At 43.0% G+C, this 27,957-nt stretch overlaps 1 protein-coding gene across 3 annotated transcripts; it reads left to right on the forward strand.

Moving 5' to 3' along the window:
- PHF11 (PHD finger protein 11) lies at window positions 1-26,209 on the forward strand. 3 transcript variants are annotated; one of them, XM_087716711.1, is made up of 11 exons: window positions 1-237; window positions 532-700; window positions 10,128-10,245; window positions 11,454-11,561; window positions 12,224-12,357; window positions 17,530-17,576; window positions 18,641-18,705; window positions 20,573-20,636; window positions 21,708-21,830; window positions 23,515-23,586; window positions 24,920-26,209. In XM_087716711.1, exons 3-11 carry the CDS (start codon window positions 10,138-10,140, stop codon window positions 25,057-25,059), a joined length of 861 nt encoding a protein of 286 aa, XP_087572837.1. In that variant the 5' UTR covers window positions 1-237; window positions 532-700; window positions 10,128-10,137; the 3' UTR covers window positions 25,060-26,209. The 3 variants fall into 3 exon arrangements, with proteins under 3 accessions (XP_087572837.1, XP_087572838.1, XP_087572836.1); XM_087716712.1 differs by having other exon boundaries at window positions 532-685; XM_087716710.1 differs by lacking the exon at window positions 532-700.
- The last annotated feature ends 1,748 nt before the right edge of the window (window positions 26,210-27,957 follow it).

Here is a 27,957-nt window from a genome sequence, read left to right on the forward strand (position 1 = left end):
CAGTGCCTCTCAAGCCGTCCTGTGGGCTGTCCGGTCTCTCTTCCAGGCGCTCCAAGGCTTGTCACGTAGAAGCGAGAGAAAGCAGGGCGTTTCCCCTCGGAAGCTGCTCTTCTCCGGAGAGAAGTTGCGGACCCTCCTGCTGGGGTCGCCGGGCAAGCGGAAAAGCCTCCCCAAGAGCTGCTCCTTCCCGGGAACCTGCGCGATCGTCGCTCCTCTTGCTTCGGGTCTCGGCTAACGGTAAGGATCGGGGAATGAGGGTGGCAGTCTGGCCGTCCCTTCGCGGAGCATTGGCTTGTACCCCTGGCGCTGGGGAAAGGCTTCGGTCTCCCGTCCCTGGCTTTGTGCGGGTTTTGGGGAAGGTCCGTTCAACCGTTCCGCTCCTGGCTTTGTGCAGCCCGCTGCCGCCTTCGTCGGTGGGTTGGCAGCGGCTCCGACTGCTTAGCTCTTCACCCGGGCAAAACCTCCCGAGAAGAAGGTATTCGGGCACACCTTTTCCTCCTTCCCAGCCTTCGCCGCAACTTGTATTCGCAGCCTCGTCACTTGAAGAATTGACACTGTCGAGATGAGGTTTGCTTCACGTGAATAACTTTCGTGAGAATCGTGCTGACTACTACCAGTCCCGGCATTGTTTTCAAGTTGGTTAGAGACGTCCTGCTTTAATACATCTCCTCTGACATTTCTCTCGGTATTGGCTCCCCAGGTAATAATTCCGGGGTCTTTTTGTCCTTTCTTGACGAGTGGGAAGGAAGGGGGGCACCTTTGCATCTCTCCAATCTTGCAGTTCCCCAGAGAAGTCCTGAGAGCTCTTCAGCCAGTTTATTCGGTATTCTGGGGGTTATTTCATCAGAGCCTGGAGATTGAAAGCATTCAAATTAGCTTGAAGATCCCTTTACAGTGTTTCTCAACCTTGGCTACTTGAAGATGTCTGGACTTCAACTCCCAGAATTCCCCAGCCAGCGAATGCTGGCTGGGGAATTCTGGGAGTTGAAGTCCAGACATCTTCAAGTGGCCAAGGTTGAGAAACACTGCAAATTTAGCATGTCCTTACTGATCTGCACCCTCTACTGTCTGTACTCCCAAATGAACACATTTGTGGCACAAGGTGGGTATTGGGAGTAGTTGTATCATCCGCTTCTCATAAAGCAAGAAATAGCATCCTTTAATTTTTCATTCCTCACTTAATTAGCATCCTGTGCCACCTCTGCTTTTTTTAAGATGCCACTTCTTCAAAGCTTTATTGCTGCTCCCCCAAACCAGCAATGTGTACATTGTTTGTAGCTACCCCCTCTCAAATGTTTTTAAAAACAAATAATGATAAAACACTACACAGAAATAATCCTGAGCTAGAACCTGCATCACAGCATGAGGAAGAGCAGCATCAGCATCGGGAGGAGCAGCATAGTTCACCAACATGGAAGTTCACAGGGCCCTTGTCTGTCCCTCCATCACTACTTTTCTATTCAGGCATTCTGGACTTCTTCATGCAGGATAATTAGTGATCAGAGGAATTGCCAACAAAGGCAGACAAGCTGCTGAAAAGTGGAGGCACCTCTTGGCTGGCCTTCGTGCTGGCTTCTTGCTAGTTGCCCATCTCAACAAGTGACTTTGGATGGTCTACATCATCTAGTTGTGTTAGCCCTAGACATTTGCTTGATTGTATTGTTAGCATAGTATTGCTGGGAAAGAGAGGGATGAGGGTTCCACCACAAATGCGCGAACAACAAAAGCGTGCCTGACTAAACCGCGGTGACAAAACCGCGCCGACAAAACCGCGTGATGAATGAGCGACGAATGAGCCCTGAAGCGCGCCGACAACAGCGCACCGACAGAAGCGCGCTGTAACCTAACCCTAACCCTAAACCTAACCCTAAACCTAACCCTAAACCTAACCCTAAACCTAACCCTAAACCTAAACCTAACCCTAACCCTAACCCTAATCCTAACCCTAAACCTAACCCTAAACCTAAACCTTACCTTAACTTAAATCGCGCTTCTGTCGGCGCGCTGTTGTCGGCGCGCTTTTGACATCGCGATTTTAGCGCCGCGGTTTTGTCGGCACGCTTAGGACGTTCGTGCTTTAGTCGGGTCACGAGGGATGAGACCTTTGAGAAAGAGCAAGCTTACCACCTGGAGTGAGCAGATATTTCATCCCTCCTGGGATCCAGAGTTTTGGTGCTACCTGGGAAGGAAGTTTAAGACAGCCCCACCCTCTCCTTAGTTGGAGAGTTTGTTTTATAGAAAGGAAACTGAAAGCAAGTAGGTCTCTGGGTGCTGCAAGAAAGAAGTAAAACCTGTTGGCCAGCAGTGATTTGGAAAAAGAAACTTCCACCCAAAGAAAACACCTCAGCAGTATAGTAAAAAGTAGCAGCAAGAGAAAATTTCTCTTGGAGCTGATGGCACCTATTTCTACATCTTTACTTCAGGCCATAGAGAATAGGCAGTGGAAGGCTTGAATTGGTGCCTGAAGGCTATGAGAAAGTGGTTGGTATGAAACCAGCTTAGGTTGAATCTTTAAAAACTGGAGGTGCTGTTTCTGCAGAAATCATCAGATCTCAAGATAACACCATCTTTAGATTTGGGTAGGATGCTACTGTTTCTTTTAGTGCATACAACCAATTTTGTTGTATTTAAGTACAATGACAATAAAGATCATACTTATATGCTAGTTCAACAGGCACAGGCCAGGTCAGGAGAGCAATTATCCAACTAAAGCTGTGTCATCAGCTTTAGGTGTGATTCTTTTCCAGGATCAAGAGGCACTATCAATTATAACTCAGATCATCTGTTGTCTGATTAACTGAGTTGGCTTCAAAGCTACCTTGAAGATATTTTGGAAGCTCAGTTGGTATAAACCGCTGGATGCTGACAGGTGAAAGCTGGGACAAGAAAAAGCAGCCTTACAGAAGCTGCATTGGTTGCCAGAGCTTCTAGTGCTGGTGGTCACCTGTAAAGTCCCATATAGTTTGAGTCCTCATTGCTTCAAGGCCCATATTTTCCTTGTATATTTCCTTGTATATTGTACCTGTCCAATATATGCTATAGAGTCCTTCTTTCCAGATGTGAACGAGGTGGGCTTCCAGAAGGAGATCTTTTCAATTGTACTTGTTTGCTGTGGAACAGTTTACCCATAAGGACACAATAGTTACTTATCTGTTCTGACACCCCCCCCCCCACTCTTCGCTATTACACACACGACAGTCAGACAAGGCTTGTAAAAGAATGTCTTTATCAGTCTTGGCTCAAGTTGGCTGAGAACTCAAAAATAAATGTAGATAAAGTCTCTGCCGAAACTTTACACAGCAAAAGCAAAACAAAAAGCTCTTACAGCAAACCAGGTTGACAGAAAGCAAATCACTTATCCAAGTGCCTCTTTGAATCAGGTTTTACATAAAGCAAATCACTTATCCAAGTGCCTCTTTGAATCAGGTTTTACATAAAGCAAATCACTTATCCAAGTGCCTCTTTGAATCAGGTTTTACAGAGAGCAAATCACTTATCCAAGTGCCTCTTTGAATCAGGTTTTACAGAAAGCAAATCACTTATCCAAGTGTCTCTTTAAATCACGAAACTGAACTCACGAACAAACCACGATGAACCACGAACCACGAACATTGACTTCTGCCACTAAGGCATGGCACCATCTGTCTTTTATCTGCAGAAGACGACCCTAACGAGCAACAGCTGCTCATTATTCCTGCATCCCGACGCAACTCACAGCAAGCTGCTGCTGAGTCACAACACTTATCTATAGGTAGTCTTTGCTTAATTACAATTCTGGAGATTAGAATTTCTGTCCCTAAGTGATACAATATAAATTCTATCCCTATGTGATGCATGTTGCATAAAGTGCAACATCAAGCAATCACATCACTTAGCAACAGCAGTTCCAGCAGTCTCAGTTGCTATTGTTAAATGAAGATTGTGGATTGTTAAGTGAGGACCTCACATGACATTACTTGTGGCTTACCACCTGTTTCCAAGCAAAGTCAACAGGGAAGCCAGCAGAAAGTTGTAAGTCCCAAAAGCAGGCAGGCAAATGAGTGCTATGGATATAACTGGGTGGAGTGTGGGTGCTGCAGCACCAGAAGACTGAGTAGTGGAAAGAGACAACACAGGGCAAATGCAGGAAAGGGCATTGCACGGCTGCATGAATGCAGTTGTGTATGCACGCAGACTATGGAGGGTGGGTAGGGGGCTGCTGTGGGCATGTGCTTCTATAGAATATGAGGTCCTACATAGTGGGTTCCTTGGAGTAAAATTGGCAGGAGTGACTTGTGACCTTCTCTGCCAGCTTGACTTTGCTTGTGGGAAATTAGAAGAGAAGGTTGCAAAGAGCAATCATGTAACCATAGAATGCTGCAACCATCGTAAGTATGAGACAGTTGCCAAGCACCCAGATCATGATCACATGACAACAGGGGTGTTAGGACAGCTTCACCTGCTGGTTAAGTCTCTGCAGGCCTTCCAAATTCTCTGCACACTCCTTTTTTTGCAAAAACTGGGCCCGTTTCCACAAAAAACAGGCCATTTTTTGCCCTCCCCAGCCCCCAGGAGCACTCTACAGGCCTCCCACACCCTTGCATGCTCCGGTTTTGTGAAAAACGGGCATGGTTTTCACCTCCCAAACCCCCCATGCATCGCATTTTTGCCTTCCCCGGCCCCCAGGAGCACTTTACAGGCCTCTCAAACTCTCTGCATGCCCCCTTTTCCTGAAGCTCGGCGGGTGGGGCTACAGCTGGGTTTAGTCACAGCCTGATTGGTCCAGAGACTGAGGGAATTTTCTTAAAGACACCATCCTTCCCTACTGGCTCCCAGTTTCCTCTCAGTCTCTGGTCCAAGCACTAGTTTTGGTTCCTTGGGGTACTGATAGTTATTATATTTAATTTGATTAATTGGGTATTCTAAATTCTTAAATTATTGGACTGCCGGGCATCGAGTCTGATAGTCAGTCTCATAAGGAAGCAGGGCTTCCCGGTCCTTGCCTCTGGGCCTGAGGGGGCTTTGCCCAACTCCTGGATGTGCAGGGGTGACGGGCTCCCATTGCAGCCGAGAATCCTAGAGGCTCCAGGGCGAACTATTTGGCATCAGGTAGGATCACAGGGGCTGCAACTGCAGTTGCAAAACCATGCCGCTGGGATTGCCTCGCCGCTACTTAAAGCCCCACCATGGTCTTAACAGCCTTGCCGCAGCTGAGAAAGTTTGTCATGTCGCCCTAGCCTCGCCGCGTTTTTTTAAGCAACCGCGGCTTCAAAGACTTGCCAGCATCTCCTGAGACTCTGAAGCCTTCGCAGTGACATAGACAAGGCAATCAAGGAGGGGAGCGGAGCGAATAGTCTCAGCTCGCCGGGAGGCCATTGCCTCAGAGCCATTTCACCGGGTGGCCACCATTTATGTTCGCCACGAGGCGCAGTGGCCATTTTGGAGTGACCTCCTAGTGGTGGCAAATGTCTACAGCTAAAGCCTGCATTGTGGCCACACATTGAGGCCGGCAGGACTCTATTCAGCCCACATCACGCCCAGATATCGAGGCCGGGAGGCTCCGATTTAACTCCCCATGAGAATCCAGACATGTGAGTGAGGCATGGCCTCTACAAGTACCGGGTCACTGCAGGCCCCTGAAGAGAGCATTGACAATGGGAGAGAGGAAGGCCAGGGCAGGCTATGAACCAGGGCAGCGGCTTCTAGGCTGTCTGCGCCCTTCTAGACTACAGTGAGGGATGAACTTCGAAGACAAAAGGCCTTGGAGAAGCGAGCAGCCAGAGCTGAGAAACAATCTCACCCTGTTAGGCCGCATCTCCAGACAGATCCAGGTCACCTATGAGGCCCATTCCACCGCCCTCTCCCTCCCCATGTAGGGGCTTCAGTCCTTCCTCTTCCTCCATTTCCCTGGTTAGACTGTGCAGGCAGGTGACCCCACCTTCCCCCCCTATCTCCCCTTCAGAAAGGGGATCTGGGGATTATCTATCATCCTCTCACCTAGCTTCCCAGGGTCCAGCTCCCATGCGACCCTCAGACGGCCCATTCTCCTTCGGTGGTCAGCAAGGCCTCAACACTGGAGGAGCGTACTCATCCAGAATTAGGCTTCTCAGACGACGACGAGACTATTCCTCCAGACTCCCAGGTCTTTCCAGGCCTCTTTATACCACCGGCCTTCAAGCCTCTCTTACATAAGGCCAAGAAAACTACTCAGATTGGCACAGGGGCCCTGCCAGTGTCTCAACACAGGGACCCCTATCTAACTATGTTTATCAATCCCAATACAAATAAGGAGGAGGTTCCAGCCCCTCCTCTCTTCCTTGAGGTGGTTCAGAACCAGTGGGCCCGACCATCCTCTTTGCCCAACCCTGGGAGTAATGACTGCCGCTTCTACAATATGGAGCAGGCTTTTTCCAAGGTCCTTCAATTGCCAACTGTAGATCCCCCCATTGCGCTCATGGTCAACGCCTCCATCGTAGTTTCCAGTGATGTGGCAGATAAATTGAAGCTTGAGGATAAATGAGCGGAGCTCACCTTACGCAAAAGTTTTACTGCTTCCGCCTGGGCGATCAAATCAGTGGCTGCAGCTTCCTATTTTAACTGAACAACAGTCATGTGGCTTCGCCAGCTACAGGATCGCATTCCAATCCAGGATGAACGCGTCCATCAAGACCTGGCTAAAATTATTGCAGCCACACAATTTTCTGCAGATCTATCAAGTTTGCATCCAGGGCGCTGTCCACTTCAGTCACATCTAGACATCTCTTGTGGCTTCACAATTGGCAAATGGACAAGTCCAAATGGGAGTTGGCTGCAGTTCCTTTCACTGGTCCCAATCTTTTTGGGGAATCTCTTGACCCAATCCTTGTGGAGAACAAGGATAAGAAAAAGGTTCTCCCTTCTAATTCCAAGAAGCAGGACTCTTGTCCCTCTTCTTGCAGGAGACATTCTTCGTGCCAACCTCCTGAACTCGACTTCCGGCAGCAGCACTATACCCCCTGTAGGTATGACAGGCAGAGTCATCGATCCTTCTACCAGGATAGGAGTAGATTTCAGGGACAGTCCAAGTATCCCTTTCGAGGGTGTGGCGGCCATCCTTTCCACAGAGGGAAATGATTCCAACCCGAGTCAACCGATAGGTGGCTACCTGGCATCCTTCGCGAATCAGTGGGATCAGATAACGTCAGACGCTTTGGTCAGGTCCACGATCAGGTATAATTCCATGTGGTCGGCGTTCGCCTCCTGGTGCGAGAGAGTCAGTCTCTCTCTGGCTCATGCCTCAGTGGCTCAGGTCCTTGAATTCCTTCAACATGGCCTAGACCACGGCCTTTCCCATAACACCCTACATAGGCAGGCAGCTGCCCTCTCCTCCGTTCTGGCAGGGGATGGTCGCTTTTTTTTGTTCCATGTTCCCTTAATTAAACGGTTCCTCAGAGGGGCGGCGAACTTACATCCCCCTCCTATCCATCATTTTCCGACATGAGACCTCTCTACCATGCTCAGGGCCCTCAGGGGCGCTCCCTTCGAACCGCTGAGGACAGTTTACCTCAGATTCCTCACTTGAAGGTAGCCTTTCTCGTTGCCGTTACCTTGGCTCGGTGCATATCTGAATTGGTAGCATTGTCGTCCAAGGACGACCTTTGCCAATTCCACTAAGACAGGGTCATCCTTAGATTAGATCCAACCTTCATCCCGAACATCAACTTCCTTTTTCATAGGTTGCAGGAAATCATACTCCCTAACTTCTGCCCCTCACTTTCACATGAGAGGGAGCACCGGCTGGATGTACGCCGCACTTTGCGCATCTACCTTAAATGCACATCCTCCTTCCACCGGTCAGAAGCACTCTTTCTATCCTTTCAGCCCAGCACAATGGGTGCTAGAGTTTCGTCTACCACCATTGGTAGATGGTTGAGACAGGCCATTAGTGAGGCGTATTTAGCCTCAGGAAATACTCCTCCCCAGGGGATCATGGCCCATTCCACTTGAAGTGCTGCTACCATGGCCATGTGGGCCACTAGGGCACCCATGGAGGACCTTTCCAGGGCGGCCACCTGGACCTCCGCAACACCCTTTATCTGACACTATCATTTGGACCGTTTTGCCTCGGCGGACGCGTCTTTCAGGCGTCAAGTTCTTCAAAAGGTGGCGGCCTCCCCTCTTCCAGGATCTTCATCCCACCCTGGGACTTAGCTTGGGTATATCCCAGCTGTAGCCCCTCTCGCCGAGCTGCAGGAAAAAGAACGTTGGTCCTTACCTGAACGTTTCTTTTCTGCAGTGAAGACAGGAGGGGCTACATCCCACCCTAGTAAGTTCAGTTAGGCCCAGCGAGGGGCGGTCGTGGTGTGTCTCCAGTTGTTTTGCCTTACATAAGATTTACAGCTGCTCCATTCAACCTTGAGGAAACTGGGAGCCAGTAGGGAAGGATGGTGTCTTTAAGAAAATTCCCTCAGTCTCTGGACCAATCAGCTGTGACTAAACACAGCTGTAGCCCCTCCCGCCTTCACTGCAGAAAAGAAACTTTCAGGTAAGGACCAACATTTTTTTTCCACAAAAAATGGGCTGTGCAGAACGTTTGGGAGGCCTGCAGAGTGCTCCTGAGGGCTGGGGCGGGCAAAAACTTTTTTTAAAACTTACCTCTTCAAAATCTTGGTGCCTCTTCCGTGTGTCTTATAGTCCAAAAAATATGGTAAGTTTAGTAAATTTAATATATTTTCTAAGGTATTCCTTATTTTTCAAGATGTGTTTTATCCAGCTACCAGATGTTTATGAGGGTCCAAACCAGTGGTGGGATTCAAATTTTTTTACTACCAGTTCTGTGGTGTGGCTTGGTGGGCGTGGTTTGGTGGGCATAGCAGGGGAAGGATACTGCAAAATCTCAATTCCCGCTCCACTCCAGGGGAAGGTTAGTGCAAAATCCTCATTTTCTCCCAATCAGCTGGGACTCGGGAGGCAGAGAATAGATGGGGGCGAGATCAGTCAGAGAAGATATTTACCAGTTCTCCAAACTATTCAAAATTTCTGCTACCGGTTCTCCAGAACTGATCAGAACTTGCAGAATACCCCCTGTGGTCCAAACTCAAGGACACTTTCTAAATTAAAAAAAAGAAGTGTAGGCTTGGGAAAGTCAGAATTGAATAATAAAAAGAAATCAATAGTTTGTCTGTAGAAAATGTGCCGAGCAATGTGTAAAGCCCAACAAAGGATAAATCCATTGTATATATTTATGTATTTACATGTTTACCACTCCCCCTGATTCTATAGATTTTCCAATCCCTACAAGTGCATTTGGAGGGATCTCAAGCTAGCTGACTGATTATTGCAAAAACTATGCATTTAGGAGTATAAAGTAGAAATATACAGAATTGAAAACAGCATTGCAATAGGTGGCCAGGTGCTTCTTAAAAAGCTTATCTAAATTGGCTGGAAGCAGTTTAGAATTGGACATTGTTTCCCACCAGTTTTATATTGCCAAATTTAAAACAGGATTGTCTGGTTATACTGAGGATATGAAAAGTTATTATCTTACAATAATAATCCCTTGAAAGAACTCTGTGTATTTGGCCGGTAATGAATAACACAGAAATTGATCTTCTTTATTTTCAATATTAGTATTATTACCATTATGAAATTGTGTGTGTGTGTGTGTGTGAAATTTGAATTAATCCTGAGAAGCAGATTACTCATTTTAATTTCTAGCTTTGTTCTCATTGTTTTTATATTTGTATTTTAACTCATGTACAGTATCTGTTTCACAAACAGAACTGAGAACAACCTTATGAGGTATTAGACCAAAAATGCTATCTAGGATTTTACAACTGAAGATGCTAGAAAGCGCATCTTGAATATGCAAGGAATTTTTTTTCTTATAATGTAATAGTCTCTCATCTTATGAAACCACACATATTTCGGATTCTTCTTAAAGAATATCTTCTTAAACTTTTTTAGAGGGCTGATTGGAGTTCAGAGACAGATTTAAACATTTTTCTAATTAAATGTTTTTGAGCCCCATGTCAAGACATTAAAAGCAAAATATCAGTAGTGCTAGAGGATACTAGCTTGTGAAATAGTGCATTTTTTAAAAATGTACTGTTTAGAGCCATTTAGGATGATGGGTTAATAGTGTTTTAATCTCTAAAATATTTTTCTAGGGTGTTGCAAATGGCAAAGATGATAAAAAGAAAGTGTGCGTTTTGTCCAGATGATGAACCGTCTGCGATTATGTACATTGCTGAAGAACGGAATCTTGCAGTTCACCAGGAATGTTTGGTGAGGTTTGCTAATGACATTCAAAATGTGTCCATAACTGATTGGAAAATGAAAAAAGATCTGAAGCACTTGTGAGGCAATTCATAATTGATAAACATTTCTTTTATGGCACATGTACTATACTTTTATAGGTATGCACTACAGTTTCAAGAGTTAAAATTTAAATATGTTCCTGGCTTAAAGTAGACTGGAGTACAAGAAGGCCATAATAGGACTAATTTTTTTTGGAAGAAGCACTATAATTCTGATAATTCTATAAAAATAACATTTTTATAGTGGTATGTTAATATACAGCAGAGGTTGTTTAGGAGCATAAATGACCATTCCAGGCAATTGCTATAATAAATTGTGAGTCCATTCCTCTATTTCTCTGACCTTTTGCTTATGCCTTTCTTTATGTTCATGTAATCCATATTTTGCAGACTTTGATGGCACTATACTCTAAATAATTAATTAATATCCTGCCTTTATTATTTCTGTAAATAACATAAGGTGTCTAACATATCTAATATTCCTCCCTCCTCCTACTGTCCCCACAACAACAACCCTGTTAGGTGTGTTGAGCTGAGAAAGAGTGACTGGCTCAAAGTCACCCAGCTGGCTTTCATGTCTAAAATAGGACTAAGAACTCAGGATCTCCCAGTTTATAGCCTGGGGCCTTGTGCATACACAGCCTTTTATTTATAGCGTGACCCGACAAATGCGAGCCTGACAACAGTGCACCGACAAAATCGCAGCGCTAAAACTGCGACGTCGACAGCACGCCCACAAAGGCGCACCAACAAAAGAGCACCCACAGATGCGCGATTACGGTTAAGGTTAGAGTAAGGGTAAGGATAAGGGTTAGGGTAAGGGTTAGGGTTAGGTTCAGGGTTAGGTTTAGGGTTAGGTGTAGGGTTAGGTTTAGAGCACGCTTCTGTCGGCGTGCTGTTGTCAGCATGCTGCTGCGCTCATTCATCAGTGCGATTTCGAATTCATGGTTTTCTCGCTGCGGTTTCGTCGGCGCGTTTTTGTCAAGCGCGCATTTGTCGGTGTACCTATTTATAGACAATGAGAGGCAGAGAGCCTTTTTTCCTCATTTTTCTCCCTGAGGATCAAGGTCCAGAGAACAGAATTTTCAAGGCATCTCGCTTACCCTGCTGCTATTTTTAATATTTAATTTCATCATGACCTCTTGTTTTAAATCTTACTTTTTTATTTATTTCTAGTTATTCTCTTCAGGATTTGTGGAATCGGAAGAACAGAACCCTGAGGATCTTAATAAAAGGTTTGATGTGGCTTCAGTAGTGGATGAAATAAAAAGAGGAAGGAAGCTGGTAAGACATTTTTCATGTTTTAAAATTCTATATCAGAATTACTTAAAATAATTTATTTTCACATTAAGCATTTGGAATGTCCAAATATGAAATGATATAAAATATTATAATATGAACCAATAATCTACTAAGTCCCCCATCTCATTGATAGAAAGACTTTTGATCCTACTGCTGTTTTCTCCCCCATTTTAAAATACTGGGAGAGTAAAAAGGGTTTTGGGGGGGAATTGACAGAGAAAAATGAATAAAAATAATTCAGTTAACCTCCCTGCAGAGGAGCAGTGTTATTTAATTGAACTAGAAAGCACAAATCTTTAGGGAGCCCCAGTTACACAGTCTGTCATCATGAGTAGCAATTAAACAAAATAAGTTTAACAGCCCCGTTCCAATAACAACTATTTGCTGTCTGAAAGCATTGAGGCAAATACTTTCTCTTATTTAATCCATTTCAGGTCAGGATATTAGTAAATACAATTCCCATGTGGTTTCATATTCTTGTTACAAAGCAGAGATTACACTTTACTCGAAGTGGTTTAGTTTAAACAGAATCACAGCACAGAAGCCAGCATGTGATGGGTGATGGAGAAGTAAATGGGTCTAATGACACTTCCTAGCTTTATAAACTGTAGTTTAAAAAGTGGTTTCGATTTGTTTCCATACAGATGTGCAGTTGGTGTCACCAGAGGGGAGCAACCATTGGCTGCGAGATCAAAAGCTGCCGCAGAACCTACCATTATGTTTGTGCCGTGTGTGATGATGCTTTAACAGAAACAGATGAAACGCAAGGCCTCTACCGGTATATAATCAGATGTTTTCTAAAACCTATTTTAAGATACTTTTCAACATAACTTATTTATATTTTAAAATTATCTGAATGGCAAAAAAAAGAAAGAAAAAAGGATTTATCTAATGGGTGTATATTACCCATGAACCCAAATGTCTCAGAATATCTTAGCGTTGAAAACCAGTAAAAAAAATTGTTCTCTGTAAACTCAGAAGCTGACCCACTATAATCTTCCATTTTTTATAAAAGTGATTTGTTCCAGCTATTGAATTAAGAAACAAGATGGCAAAAATCAAGACGTTTTATTATCTACAATGCTTAGAAATACAGAAAGGACTATAGGTCTGTGTTGTGGCCTAGCAGGAGCCTTGGAGCTGCCACCAGACTCCGACAGCGAGGGGCCCTATGAGTCGGCCTGGAGGATGTGGAGGACCCTGGACAGGCTTCCGACTCCGAGCAGGGCACAGAGAGACTGGTTGGCCACTAGGTGGCGCCTGAGCCTTGGACCAGTGGGGAGGAGACAAGGGAGAGTGATCCAGAAACCAGCAGTGAGTTGTTCCTGGATGCACGCCATCGAGAACCTACTCGGCGTCAGGAACAATTACGCAATTACAGGAGGTAATTGCGCTCAGCTGGTGGTCATTAGGCTCCTCTCCAGACTATAAAAGCTACTTGTGCACACGGCCCTCTTTGTAGAAGTCAACGCAGGATTGAATGTCGGAGGAAAGGACTATGAGCTTGGCAGGCTGGATTGCTGCCAAGCCTTATCTGTGTTTATTGCTGCCTGAGTTTGTCTGAGTTGCTGCCAAGGTCCTTATCTGTTTGTTATGTTTGGCTTTCAGCCACCAAGGTTTTGGTGTTTTGCTAATTAAAGTACATTCCAGTTAAGCTTGTCTCGGCATTCGTTACTGCCGAGGAGAGGGTCAGAACAGGTCTGTGTGCTATAGAAGAATAAATACTCAATAATCAGTTGAGTGGGAAAGTATTGCTATATCATTCATGTTTTCCCTTAAGCTTGGGATTGCTAGGATTGTGGCAGGAAAAGATAGAGACTATTGAATTATCAAGATGCCTTCTGAAACATTTTGAAATCTATCTTAGTTCTGAATATATATTCTTTAGGTTAGGATGAAGCTGACTTTTTGTAGCAATTACTCACTTTACTCACTACAGAAAAATGAATTCAGAGTGTGAGAACTTCTAAGCTAGCCTGGTATGAGAAGCTGGGATTGCTTATTGAATTCCAGTACAGTTAATGCAGGTGGGCATCCACAACAGAGGTCTATTCCCAAAGACTTGAGGAAGGCCCATAGTGAGTCATAGAAAAAAGGAAATACTTGATAAGTAGAATTGCATTTATCTAATTAAAATAATTGAGAGGTAACTAAATTTTATTTTTACCCAAAGACCAATTCAAAAGATTGAACAGATTACTATGAAAACATAATGAAAAGATACGAGTGGTGAAGGATAAAGAAATACAAAACTGCTCAAACAATGTACTACATTAAATGATCCAGTCTATAAATCAGCAATGCGTAGCTATTTTCAAAGCCCACATTCAGCAATATCCATAGAACAGAATTTAACCATCCATCTGCAGATTTCCAGGGAATAAATCTACCAGTAGAAAAGTACATTCTCTCATCTGACCTACAAGGATCTCAAAAGAATTATTAAATCTGCCCAGTGAAATGGGGAGTATTGTGAAATGTGCATGGCTCAGATTCTTTTGAACTGGAGATTTATTATATCTTGCCTCAATAATCATTGGTGAGAAGGCATCAAATCTGGCTAAAGAGAGGTTTCCTGGCATGATACACATATATTAATAAAGCTAGAATAAATGTATTCTGGTCAGACCTTCATTATAACAATGGGGAATGGAGATGAGCATTAAAAATACATTGATTTATGGTAACTTCAGATAAGTATTCTGTCAGCGTTCCAAGTATCATATAGAATTAAATCAGAGTCCAAGGCAAAACTATCCTTAAAGTTCCAATTTAATAAGTCAGACATCTTGGTACATCTGTGGATAGTTTTGCCTTGGACTCTGATTTAATTCTGCATGATACTTGGAACACTGACATTATATCAAATCTCCTTTTAAAATAAATCACCAGCACCCCGGCAACGGGGGCTGGTGAAGGGGTGCTGGTTCCCAACACTGACCGGGTCAGCATAAAATATCTGCGGACAATTATGAGAAAGCCTTTTGAGATAAGAAGCTGAGATGAGATGCTTCTCTGCAAATCTTCAAAGGTGAAGGAATTTCTGTTTCAAGATTTATTGCATCTGGGAAGAGGCACAGCCTGAGGGAGATGGAATGGAGGGGGCTGGAGAGGCTTATTCTCCACACAACTAGAGGATGGCCAGAAGGTCTGATGAATGGAGATCCCAGCCACCCTCATGCAGTCATCTCTGATGGGCTTCCCGTGCATGCTCCCCCTCTTTCCCCCCAGCCAAGGCTTGAAAAAAAAAAACTAGTGGAGATTTTAACTCCTTCCAAACAGCGATAAATGAAATGAACCAATATCCTGCAACTGAGTTGAAGACAGATTCCCTATCAAAATGGGAAATGCAACCCAGCCAGCAAGAAGGGATTTGGCCAGCATCTTTCACTTGCCAGCCACCGGAAATTGGGCTGCAGCTTGTGAATGAAGCACCACCAAATTGGGCTTTCTTCCCAGAATATGGATGGAAAAGATGCCAGTGGGCACCTCCTTGGCCATCAACATGGGAAAATCCTCCAAGCCAGAAGATGGGGCCTTGGCACATAAACCCGCCTAGCCAGCCATCATTGGGTCAACTACAACCTGTGAATCAGGCAACCCCGGGATGGGTCTTAACCCCAGGTCATGGATGGAAGGGATGCCAGTGGGCACCTGCCCTCCCTCAGCAGATGGCACCATGGCAGATAACTGGGCAGTGGCCAACCAAGGGATTGACCTCCTCACCAGTTCCAGTCTCCCCTGCAATGCCCCAATTGGTTCTTACCCCACCTTCCTACAGAGAAAGGTTCTCAACAATGGAAGAAGGGATTACCAAGGGGGAAGCTACAGGATTGATAGCAGAACAATGTGCTGAGGCAGTTCCTAAGTTTAGAGATGTAACTAGGTTCCTCCCCTTGTGGGGGGCCAATAAAATGCCACCATTGCTGTCAATTTGGCCACAGAGCGTGAAGAGTGCTTGGCTCCAGCCCCAATGCCACAACCTTGCGCACCAACTGCCACGGCGGTAAACAGAAGGCCCCAGATGCCACCAGAAAAGAGTCATCTGAGCCAACAACCTCTGGAAGAGGATCTCCAACTTAATGTGACAGAGTCCTACCAAGGGGGAGGCCTCGAAGGAGGGAAAGAGCAAACAACCTCTGGAAGAGGATCCCCAACCTAAGGTGACGAAGAGTCCTACCAATGGAGAGGCCTCGTAGGAGGAAAATGCTGAAGATGACCCAATGGTGAATGCACCCATCCGCCCTTTCGCCTTCCAAGTCAACCTCCAAGTACCTGAGATGGGGGTGGAAGGGGAAGTTGAAGCAGTTGTGGACACCGGTTGTGCTCGATGCTTAATCAGCATGTCGATTGTCAAGCAACTAGGCATAAGCACAAGACCTCTAGCCTGTCCCATTCGGGTTGAGCAGGTAGATGAAAGGCTAATTGGAAGGGCCCAAGCCACTCTAGTAACTGAACTGGTGAAGTTACAAGTGGGCCGACACTATGCGCTTCTCAGATTCATTGTGGCTCCAGAGATGCTGGGAAAAATAATCTTGGGCTTGCATGGCTTGACAAGTGGAAGCCTACGATAAAGTGGGAAGATGGTGGTAGGAAATTGATGATTGCGTTTGAGCTGCTACCACCGGTGGAGGAAAAGGGCCAGCCAGGGATGGTTGAATCCAAGAGCCCAAAACCTGCAGCACCTGCAGCAGAGACAAAAACCCCAGGGGTCTAACAAGTACCAAAAAACTTGTTGGGGGATGCTTTGTCGAGAAAACCGCAGTACGACAGTAACCGAAGCCAGGATAAGCTGATGACAGCTATGAAATTGGCGCTCCCAACAGACCAGTGGCTCAACAATAACCAGGAATTCCTAACGATGGAAAATGGATTAGCTTGGAAGGGGTCCAAACTGTATGTCCCCGTGGGGTTGAGGCTGGAAGTTCTACAGCGAAGCCATGAGGCGGAACTAGGAGGCCACTTCGGATTCCTAAAAACACTCCACCTCACCAGGCATCAATTTTGGTGGCCAAAGATGAAAGCAGAGGTGGAAGATTACATAAAAAGCTGTGCTACTTGCACAACGATGAAACCACTGCCGGAGAAGTTCCCTGGACTGCTACAACAAGTGGCCAGCCCTAACCGACCATGGGAAGAGTTCGCAATGGACTTCATCGTCAAACTCCCAGACAGCAGTGGGAATAGAGTAATCTGGACAGTTATTGATTTGGTTTCCAAGCAGGCACACTTCATCACTTGCTCAGGGTTGCCGTCTGCAAAGAAATTAGCAAAAATGTTTGTGAAACACATTTATTGCCTGCACAGATTGCCCAAGAGGATCATTTCAGACCACGGAGTCCAGTTCACAGCCAAGTTCTGGAGAGAGGTCCTGAGATCCATTGGGTGCACACAAGAACTGAGTTCAGAGGTTCATCCCAGCATGAACTGCACAGCAGAGAGGGCCAATGCGGTGGTGGAACAATAGATCCGGTGTTATGTGGATTATCAGCAAGACAACTGGTCGGACTTGCTACCCTTCGCCGAAGTGGCGTACAACGATGCGGTCCACAGCAGCACTGAATTAACTCCTTTCCAGATTACCAGTGGCATGGAATTTGTTACCATGCCTGAGCTGCCTAGAGAACCTCCCTCCTCCATGTCTTTGAATGAATGGGTGGAGAACGAGGTCTTGAAAGTTCCTCCTTGAGCTTAGTAGCATTATATAAAGGATATATTGTAGGTATCCTGGATAGGACTGTATTATTCTTCTGGTGTGAACACTGATTGTCATCTGCTTATTTATCTATCATCTATTTATCTATCTATCTATCTATCTATCTATCTATCTATCTATCTATCTATCTATCTATGAAAAAAATCCTGATTACTCATTGATCTTTGCTAAATCTTTATAAAAATGAAAATATTTGCTTCTATAAGTTTATTTCTTTTTATGTTCCTCTATTAGCCTGTTCTGCCGAAATCACATTCCACCCAAGGGATCCAGTGTTTATGGTATGTACTTAGGGAATGTGTTCAAATCTGCTTCTGCCTTAGCAAGGCTTCTGAAGTACATTTTAGAAAAATATACCCATTGTTGCAACACTCCTTGCCACTCTTCCATGAAAACGACCAGGGCACTGAGGTGGTGGTGATTTGAATATGAGCTTAATTTCTTTATTTGTTCAATCACATTTGTACGGCTGCCAATCTTACACAGTGAGTCTGGGCAATGTACATAGTTATAATCAAGTATCTAAAACAGTGTTTCTCAACCTTGGCAACTTGAAGATGTCTGGACTTCAACTCCCAGAATTCCCCAGCCAGCGAATGCTGGCTGGGGAATTCTGGGAGTTGAAGTCCAGACATCTTCAAGTTGCCAAGGTTGAGAAACTGATCTAAAACCATTAAAACAATGAAGTTGAATTAACATAAAGTTGAATTAACATAAAAACAAAAAATAAAATGGCAGGAAAATATATGGAGCGTGTTACTCTCATACAACCATCTTAACAGTCTGTCATAATTAATACTAATAATATTAATAATTAATAACAGTCTTATTCCCCAATCTGCTTTAAATGACTCCATATATTATTTATTGTTCACATATGTACGAAGCTCTGGAGACTATCCCTAATTCTGTAGAGCAGGGCCTGGACATCTAAGTCCTGACTGAAACCATTATTGAAAGTAGTTGCTGCTTCTAACTTTTGGTAATATCTACCATTTACATGCCCGCTTAGATATATTTGTGTCCCAATATTTTAGATTTTCATTCTGTTTACACACATGGAAAGCCACCTTTTGCCTGGTTTCTTACATATTATAAGTTGCGGGTACTCTCCTTGCTTCTTGATTCAGTCTCTTTTTCCATGCCTCAAGCAGTCACTTTTGGGAAGATGTTTGTCAAAGGGAGCCACAGGATGACAACCTTAACAAACATAATTCAATGTGTTTACATCAGTTAGAACTTAATTTAGGAGTTAAATTCCTTAGATCTCATGAATCTGCTAGGATTTCTTTCTGGTTTTTGTCTTGAAGTATTATAAGAGATATCTCGTTACTTTATTTTCTAGATGAAAACAATGAGACGGCAATGCCCCTGGTCCTAACAGAATCTTCCTCTACTACTACCACAATGGTAATGAAGTTGCCTTTTCAGTGTCTCAGTGAGACATTTCTAAAACTTTTAAGAGGCCACACTTCGTCACCACCTTCCGTTGTGACTCAGGCACACATGGCCCCACCTGGTAGGGGCAGAATTTCAGGTTCTTAGAGCATCTCAAATACATTTTGTTTTTATTTTGACATGTGTCATTTTCTGACTGATAACTGCCGCTACTGCTACATCGCTAGAGATTGATATGCTTGTTGAAAATAGAGCTGTTAAGCATAGTACTAGACCAGGGGTGGGTTTTATTGCCCCGTTCCAACCGGTTCAGTTGGAACGGGGCCGGCGGCGTCCTCGTGCATGCGTGCAGTGCACGCATGCGTACTAACACCTGTGTGATGCTCCAGCTGCTCCTGGAGGATCGCGCAGGCGCTGCATGTGTTCTGCGCATGCGTGGAAGCGCAGAACCTGACAAAACCGGGTAAGAAACGCGGGCGGGCGGGTGGATCCTTCGGCGTTCCCGGAAGTTACTTACTTCCGGGTTCGCCGACCAACCGGTTCGCGGGGACCGCTGCGAACTGCCTGAAACCCACCCCTGTACTAGACCCACCCCCATTAAATGCTATTTCGGCATGCTGCTCCTGGGCTCATTGGCCTATGGATGTACGTCAGATTCCCACCACCCAGCACCAGTTCAGGGGATCCTTCCCCCCCCAGGGGGGGAGGGAGAGAGAGGGAAAGTGAGGGAAAGAGAGATAGGCAGAGAATGGGGGAGAAGAGAAAGAGGACGGGAAAGAGTGGGGAAGAGAGAGAGAGGAAGGGAAAGAAAGAAAGAAAGGCAGACAGAGAGAGGGAGGGAGAGGGAAAGGGAAAAGAGAGAGACAGAGAAAGAGGGAGAGGGGGAAAGAGGGAAAGACAGGAAAGAGGGAAAGAGACAGAGGGAGGGGTGAGAGAAAGGGAGAGAAGGAGGGAATGAGAAACACAGGCAGAGGAAGGGGGGAAAGAGAAAGAGAGGGGAAAGAGGGAAAGAGAAACAGGCAGAGAGAGGGAGAGAAAGGGGGAAGAGAAAGGGAGGGACGGAAAGAGAGGGAGGGAAATGGGGAAGAGAAAGACAGAAAGAAAGGGAGGGAGGGAAAGAGAGAAAGGGAGGGAGAGAAAGGGGGAAAGAAATGATATTACAAAAGTTTTTTTCTTTTTTAATGTTGCTAAACGTAATATTTCAAAAGCAGAAAAAAATGAAGGGGCATAAAATGTATTTATCCCATTTTTCTTAGAACAATTAGCTGAACTCTGCCTTGTTTTTCATTATTTTAGATAGTAAAACCTCAATATTCAGGTTAAATTGCCATGTTGGCACTTTGCAATAAATGTGTTTTGGGTTGCAGTTTAGGCACTCGGTCTCTAAAAGGTTCGCCATCACTGCCCTATTCTTAGTCTAAGAGAAGCTGATAATCTGAGCTGTCACATTCTGAAAATTTAACAATTTATTTCTCTACTTTTTTTACTTGGAAGTAATTCTTACAGTAGCTTTTTGTTTTAATTTTGGTAGTATGTATGCTGATACTGCCATCCTGTGTTGTAGGTTTTAAAACTTTTTGTTTTACTATGTGAGCACTTCTGGGGGATTTTTAGTATAAAAGTTTTATTATTAAAACAATTTAGGACCAAAACATTTTTAAAAACTTGTAAAAGTCATTATAAACAATATTTACTGTAAGAAATCTGTAATGATTTTACTAATAAATGAGATATGAGTAGGTATAATTTTATAGTATAGATACTTGGGAAGAATTTAGTTTGAGACTTGACTTTGTTAAAAATGAATATATAGCGATAGGAGTTATATCAGTAATCTGGGCCATTTATAACGGTGCTATTTTAAATCAAATATTGGCAGAATGGTGAGACAATTGGGGAAGAGAACATGGAAGTCATCAGTGAAAAACATGACCAAACCAAAGGTAAAAACATGGGCTATATTTGTCATTTGTTAGAATTCCTAATATAGGGGTGATGGTTGTTATTTATTTCTGTCCTAAGGCAGTTTATGCAACTTTCTCACCTTTCCAATCACAAGTATAGTTATAGATAGCATCTCCTTACTTAGAGGCGATTCTTCAATTGTCCATTAATGGATAATTATGGAGATGATGTTCTTCATTCCTGCATAGGAATCTGTAATATGAAAGAGTTGAGCTATTTGGCTCAAACAAGATGAAGCTGAGATGTTTGGATGGGGATGGTGGTGTTTCCCTTGAAGAAGCATGTCTAAACACACTGGGTTGGTCCAGCTTTTTTGGCATGTGGGTTAATGGCTCAAAAGCCTCCTGCTAATGGGAGGAGAATTTCCATCTGGGAAGATTTTGCTGGATTCAGTCAATAGTTTCAACTTAATTATTTCTATTCCTAATTGCCTCCTTGTAATAAAAGCCTAAACCTCTAAAACCTTAAAAGGCATGCTTCAGGTCTGTCTACAAGGGAGGGTGATCTGGGGTTCCTTGGAGGGTGTTATGGTGTCATTCCCCAGAGATTTGTCCTGCCCCAACCTTTCTTGCTTTCTACAAGATCTTAAAAACCTGGGTTGGTTGGCTAGCTTGGAGACTGGGTTATACAGTTGAGCTTGTATCTTGTTTAAGTTGATGGTTTTGCTTGATTTGTTTTTAATCTCAGCATCTATATTTGTTACCTATTTAATAATCTTTTGTCTTTTTTAATTTCTGCTAGTTACCTAGAGTCCTATGTTTTATTTTGTTTATACATTCATTCATTCATTCATTGAATGAGAAAAAGAAAACAAAATAATGAAATAAAATCAGAAGTTCAGGCGTTGCCTTTTGGCTGTTTCATTTAGAAACCATCCTGTTGATCTCTTTGAGAGGAATATTCCTGATGCTTCTTCAACACCACACCACCACCCTTTTCCTCATGCTTTCTGCCTTGGAAATAATTGTTACTGGACAGTGCTTCACTGTGCCAGATGAACCTGAAATTAAAAATATAAAGTGCACATCATTGTATTTCTCTTTCCACAGAAAGGATAGAATTTTTAAAGAAGTGTAAGCAGGCTGGGCTTCTGAATGAAATATTTGAGGAAATGTTGAATATTGTTCGCCTGGCACAGGAAAAGCTGATGGACGACAATACTTCAGAAGCAGGTATTGTAAAGAATGTGGAATTCTCAATTGTCTGAGATCTCATATCCGACAGGTTTGATCCCAAGACTACTGTTGGATCACCTCCCAGTCTTCACTTCTCAGAGGTAAAAGTTTCTGGTTCCTTTGCAGTTTCCAATCCTCTGTCATCTTTCTCCTATGAATGCTTCCCAGTTTGGTCTAAATAATTCTTACGGCGTTTATCTGCTAATCATGCGTATGAGTGAGTGAGATGGATTAAAAATGCAAATGCAATGTTAATTTGCATCACACCTTCACTGCTTTCCCAGCCAGCCGCCAGCCACCAGGCTAAGCAGCACAGGTGGGGCCCGGGCTGCAGACGGCAGGGAGGGGGAGGTAATGCTCCATCTCACGGGGGCGAGTGGTGGTGAGCAGTAAGGGAAGCACCGGCCAGCATCCCTGCCTCCTTCCTTTGAAAGCTGCAGCAGTGGGGAAACTGAGGCTTCTTTGCCAGCCTCCCAGCTGATCTATCCCATCCAGCTTCCCTACACAGACACACACACACACACAACATGCTTGCTGTGGCTCGAGGTGAGTGCAGCCGGGGAGAAATCAGGGGGAGGTGGAGGAGAAAGCCAAGCTTCTGCTAGGGACAGCCTCCTTCCCCTCCCCGATTTCTCCCTGGCCCGTGCTCACCTCACATCAGACTGAGGCAAGCAAGGCGACTCTCAAAGAGAATGAAGCGGGGCCCAATGCTTCTTCCAACAGCTGAGGAAGGAAGAGGACCCGAGGAGACCTCGGCTGTTGGAAGAAGAGCCTGCTTTGTTCTCTCTGAGAGCTGCCTTGCAAAATGTCAGAAAATTCCCCAATTGTTTGAGTTGCCTTAAAGTAAAAACAATTTTTAATGAATTTAATGAATTGTCATTCTACTTTCCTCAATTGTTCACAATCTAAATTCTCTCTCTCTCTCTCTCTCTCTCTCTCTATATATATATATATATATATATATATATATATGTATGTATGTATGTATGTATGTATGTATGTATGTATGTATGATGTATGTATGTATGTATGTATGTGTGTGTGTTTTATTTGTGCTGATAAATAAATAAATAGAGACTAGTATAGATCTATTTCAAGCTATTTAGCTCTCATCAGTTAGCCATACCCTTACTGGGATTCGAACCTGTGCTGTATAAGGGTATGGCTAGCTGATGAGAGCTAAATAGCTTGAAATAGATCTATACTAGTCTCCCCTTATTTATTTATCAGCACAAATAAAACACAAATATAACAAAGGCAACAGTAAAAATATTGGGTTTCTGTCGTGATGGACTCTTGTGACGAGCTGATTGACAGATGATGAAAGCAGTTAGCTTCCTCCCATAATTGGGGCTTACCAGGGGTTGTATATATATAATATCTATCTATCTATCTATCTATCTATCTATCTATCTATCTATCTATCTATCTATCTATCTATCTATCTATCTATCATCTATCTATCTATCTATCTATCATCTCTCTCTCTCTCTCTCTCTCTCTCTCTCTCTCTCTCTCTCTCTCTCTCTGCTAGTTAATGTTTGGAATTTAGATGCAACTTCGGATATGGTATTGATAAAAAGGTGATTTTAAAAAATACTTCTGATTGTTATCGTCATGCATATTTTTAAAGAAATTTGTATTTTTGAAGAAATATCAACATTGTTCTTTCTATCCTTAGAGTATGAAAAAACAGTCATATCACTTTTTGATTGTGGTCTCTTTGAAAATATTCTTAGAGCAGCTCATTCAGGTATGTATGAAACAAAATGTAATAACTCTTATAGTTTGTTGAATCAAGGCTATTCCTTTTAAACTAGTTAAGAATACAAATAAGTAGATAAGAATGCCCTATTTTTAAGTACTGTGTTCCTTTGGTCATGTCAGTCATTTGATCTGGAAAAAAACTCAGCAAATAATATTTTCAGGCAACACAGTGAAACCTCCATTTAGCAGACTTCAGATGCTACAGTAAAAACCAATTTTTCTACCCAACTCTCTCCATAAAACAACAAAGCATTACTTTCACTGTATGGCTTCAGTGGCAATTTGGACCATTTTTATGATATTATATAGATGATACATTATATTATTATTTAATGTCATTTGTATAATTATAATACAAATAATGTAAATTGGCACTCTGACACAACTTGTATAGATGTTTGGAGCTAATGGATACTTTATCCATGTAAATGATCCAGTAAAATGAAATGTAATGATATTGCTTTGTAGGCAGACAAAGGATGGGGACTATTTTATTGCAAATCAATACTGGTGCTTTGTGCCAATTCTGCCTCGTTTACTTCAGTTGCACTCTTAAACTGACTTGTATGTGACTTTGTGGAACAATACTTTCGGATTGCTGTGCCTGGCTCTGCCATTCTGGAGTAGGGAGAAAGCTCTTGGTACGCTGCTTCTCTGCTTAAGAGTGCCTCCGGTTGTTATTCTTGGAGAGATACATAGAATATCTCTTTTACATACCAGTTATACTTTGACAATTTTTCACCAACAAGTTTGTGGGTTTTGTTGTTTCTATTTTGGGGGCAGATGAAACAGGGAAAGAAAAGAAAGAGGAAAAGAAAGGGGAGGGGAAATTATAGAAGAGAAGAGTTGGCAAAATTAATGGATGGTCCCCATCACTGCTCACCCTAAGATAGCAATAGCAATAGCATTTAGACTTATATACCACTTCATAGGGCTTTCAGCCCTCTCTAAGCAGTTTACAGAGTCAGCATATTGCCCCCAACAACAATCCGGGTTCTCATTTTACCCACCTTGGAAGGATGGAAGGCTGAGTCAACCCTGAGCCGGTGAGATTTGAACAGCCGAACTACAGAACTGCAGTCAGCTGAAGTAGCCCTCAGTGCTGCATTTAACCACTGTGCCACCTCGCCACCTAAGTTCCCGTATTTGACATTCTTCCTGAAGGTCTATGGCCCTTATGTTTCCCCAACCTTGTTACCCTCCTGGCATTGCTCTTCTAAATCTGTATATTTTAATAGTAGCGTGTCTGGCATAAATAATATGTTAGACATATCTCTGCATATATTGCTAATCTTAAACACTGATTTTAATTTATACAGGAACTGAGGAAAAAATTCAGAAACTAATGAATAACCGGAAAGGATTGGATGCTCAGATTGAATTTTTAAGAGTTGTAAAAGAAACAGTATTTCCTGTCTCAGAAGACACAGATAATACCTTAAGTAGTATCTCTGAATAACTTGCCATCTTTAAAATGTTCACTGATTTTTCTCCAGGTTACTTTGGTAGAACACATTTTACACATGGGTAACTGCTATTTTTCCATTTTTACAGTTGAAACCTTTTTGATTTAGCCAATGTTTTACCATTAGTTTTAAATTAGAATGTATACTTCCAAGATTATAGCTTCAAATACCTTCTATTAGATGAAAATTGATGGAAGAAAATGAGTGAATTCACCAGATACATTTTATCTGCTGATGGCATTATTAACATAGTACTGTAAATCACTCTGGTTTTGGTTTACGTTTATCTTAGAGCTACCAGATATGGGTTACGATACGACGATCACTAAGGATAAAAAGACAAATACCCAATACTTACCTGCCACTTAATGATCATTCAGGTTTTTGCAATTCCGACTCTGTATCTCTTATCATATAAACTTACTTAATTTCCCAAAGAAACTGCCCTTCCTGCTTCAGGTTTTATGAGAAAGATTGTGCATATATACTTATACATATATTTAGATAGTGGTTCACTGTGCTAATGAGGCCAATTTATATAAATCTCAATTGGTTCACATCAAGTAAAACATTTCAGCAAACCTGCTACTTAAAAACTTTATGTCTTAAAGAATATTCCAAATTGCTTAACTGCAAGTAATAATTTAGTAAAAAGTATTTTCTAATAATGTATAGTTATTTAAATTTATACATTTGTACTCCTACATTTACATACCCTTTGCAGAATTTTTAAGATTGGACCATTTTGAAAATAAACATGAATTATGAGCCAAAACACTTTTTTAAAATGTGTATGTGATTCAAATTAAACCATTAGGTATCAGATAACAGCACAATCATTAAACCATGGCAATAAAAGAAATAATAAATTACTCCTGTCCAAAAATTTGCACTTTTGACATCATGAACCTCAAGTGATTGCCTATCATGCAAGGTATTTAATCTTTTCTCAATCCTTTGGGAGAGCCTCCTAGAAACTGAGATTTAGATAAATTTGCAACAAGGACTAAAGTGTTGTATCTTATGATTCTTGATGAATGTATTTTATTTTTCTCTTTGTACACTGAGAGCATATATACCAAAGACAAATTCCTTGTGTGTCCAATCACACTTGGCCAATAAAGAATTCTTTTCTATTCTAAAGTAGGAAGTAACATACCTCCTTTCCTTCCCGTTACGCTTCTGTTTAGCTCTGAGCAGACTTGCTTTCTCAACCTTTACTTTTCTGGTATCATTTTTATCAATGAAAGAGGAGAAAATGGTTTTTGAGAAACTCAAACTCCATATAGCAACTTTGCTATGGTTCAGCTTCCAAGTCAATGACACACTTACACTCTCCAGAGGCAGATTTCAGTGGACTGAGCAACAGGTAGCTCAAAGCCCAACACCAGTATGCAGCCCATTCCTCCATCATCCATTTCTTTTCAGGTTTTATTAAACAATTTTAAGAGCAGTGCAGTGGTTTAAGAATTAAACTACTGAATATTGGACTGCTTCAATAGAGAAAGCGGTAGCCATTTAACTTTAATTCAACTTCTGAAGTATGAGCTGGTTCTGCATACTGTAATTTTAACATAGACAAATCAGGGTACGTTCAGTGAAGGACAATAGTATCAGAAGTAATACAAGAAATACTTGTATTTCTTCCTACAAACAAGGAAGCATTAAATCTCATGTAAACAAGAGATTAAGAGGCTGAGTGACATCATATTAGATATTTCAGATTAACAGTTGGAAGGGACCTTGTAGGTCATCTACTCCAACCCCCACATCCAAGCAGGGGACCCTATACTAGGTGTGTCAAATTGGCGGCCTGTGGGTTGAATGTGTCACATGCAGGCCATGCCCACTCTAGCTCCGCGAAGGGAAAAAACATCATGAAACATCAAGTGACAGCAATGTGACACTGAGTTTGACACTCATGCCCTACACCATTTCTGACAGATGGCAGTCCAATCTCTTCTTCATAGACTAGGCCTCCTCCGAGTTCCATCTGCCGGTCAATGTCGACTGGCAACCACGGGAGGAGAGCCTTCTCGGTGGCAGCTCCGACCCTATGGAACGATCTCCCCGTGGAGATTCGTACCCTCACCACCCTCCAGACCTTCCGCACAGCCCTCAAAATCTGGCTATCCCGTCAGGCCTGGGGCTAAAGACTGTAACCCACCCGAATGGTATGAATGTTGTGTTTTTTAATGATGTATTGTCCTATGTGTTAAATGTTTGTTTCCCCCCCTCCCTTTTCGAGTTGTAAGCCGCCCTGAGTCCCCCCAGGGAAAAGGGCGGCATATAAATAAACTTCAAAACTCAAACTCAAATTCTTGAAAGCCTCCAGTGATGAAGCTCCCACAACTTCTGAAGGGAAGCTGTTCCATAGGTTGATTGTTCTGTCAGAAAATTTCTCCTTCTCTATTGAACCTCGATCAATTTCCATTCATTATTCCTTGTTTGGCCTTCAGGTGCTTTGGAAAACAGGTTGACCCCCTCCTGTTTGTGACAGCCCCTCAAGTATTGGAACACTGCTATCATGTCCTCCCTGATCCTCTTCACTAGACTAGCCATACCCAGTTCCTGCAACCGTTCATCATATGTTCTAGTCTCCAGTCCCCTAATCATCTTTGTTGCTCGTCTCTGCGCTCTTTCTAGAGTCTCAACATCTTGTGACCAAAACTGGATACAGCATTCTAGGTGTGGTCTGTGGTCTTACTAAGGCTTTATAGAGTGGTATAAATCCTTCATGTAATCTTGATTGAATACCTCTGTATTAAGGTATTAGTCAATTTGTTCTCCGCTACACAAAAGCATTAGTAGTAACAGCTTCAGATTTTTTAAAAAGACAAAAAATGGCCTTAGAAACAGATGAGCTAATTCCATTTTAATAGAGACTTTTA

The sequence above is a fragment of the Thamnophis sirtalis genome, unplaced genomic scaffold, assembly GCF_051295495.1.
Source record: "Thamnophis sirtalis isolate CommonGarterSnake01/CBP01778 unplaced genomic scaffold, rThaSir2_p1.2 scaffold_5, whole genome shotgun sequence".
NCBI classification, from domain to species: Eukaryota; Metazoa; Chordata; class Lepidosauria; order Squamata; family Natricidae; genus Thamnophis; species Thamnophis sirtalis.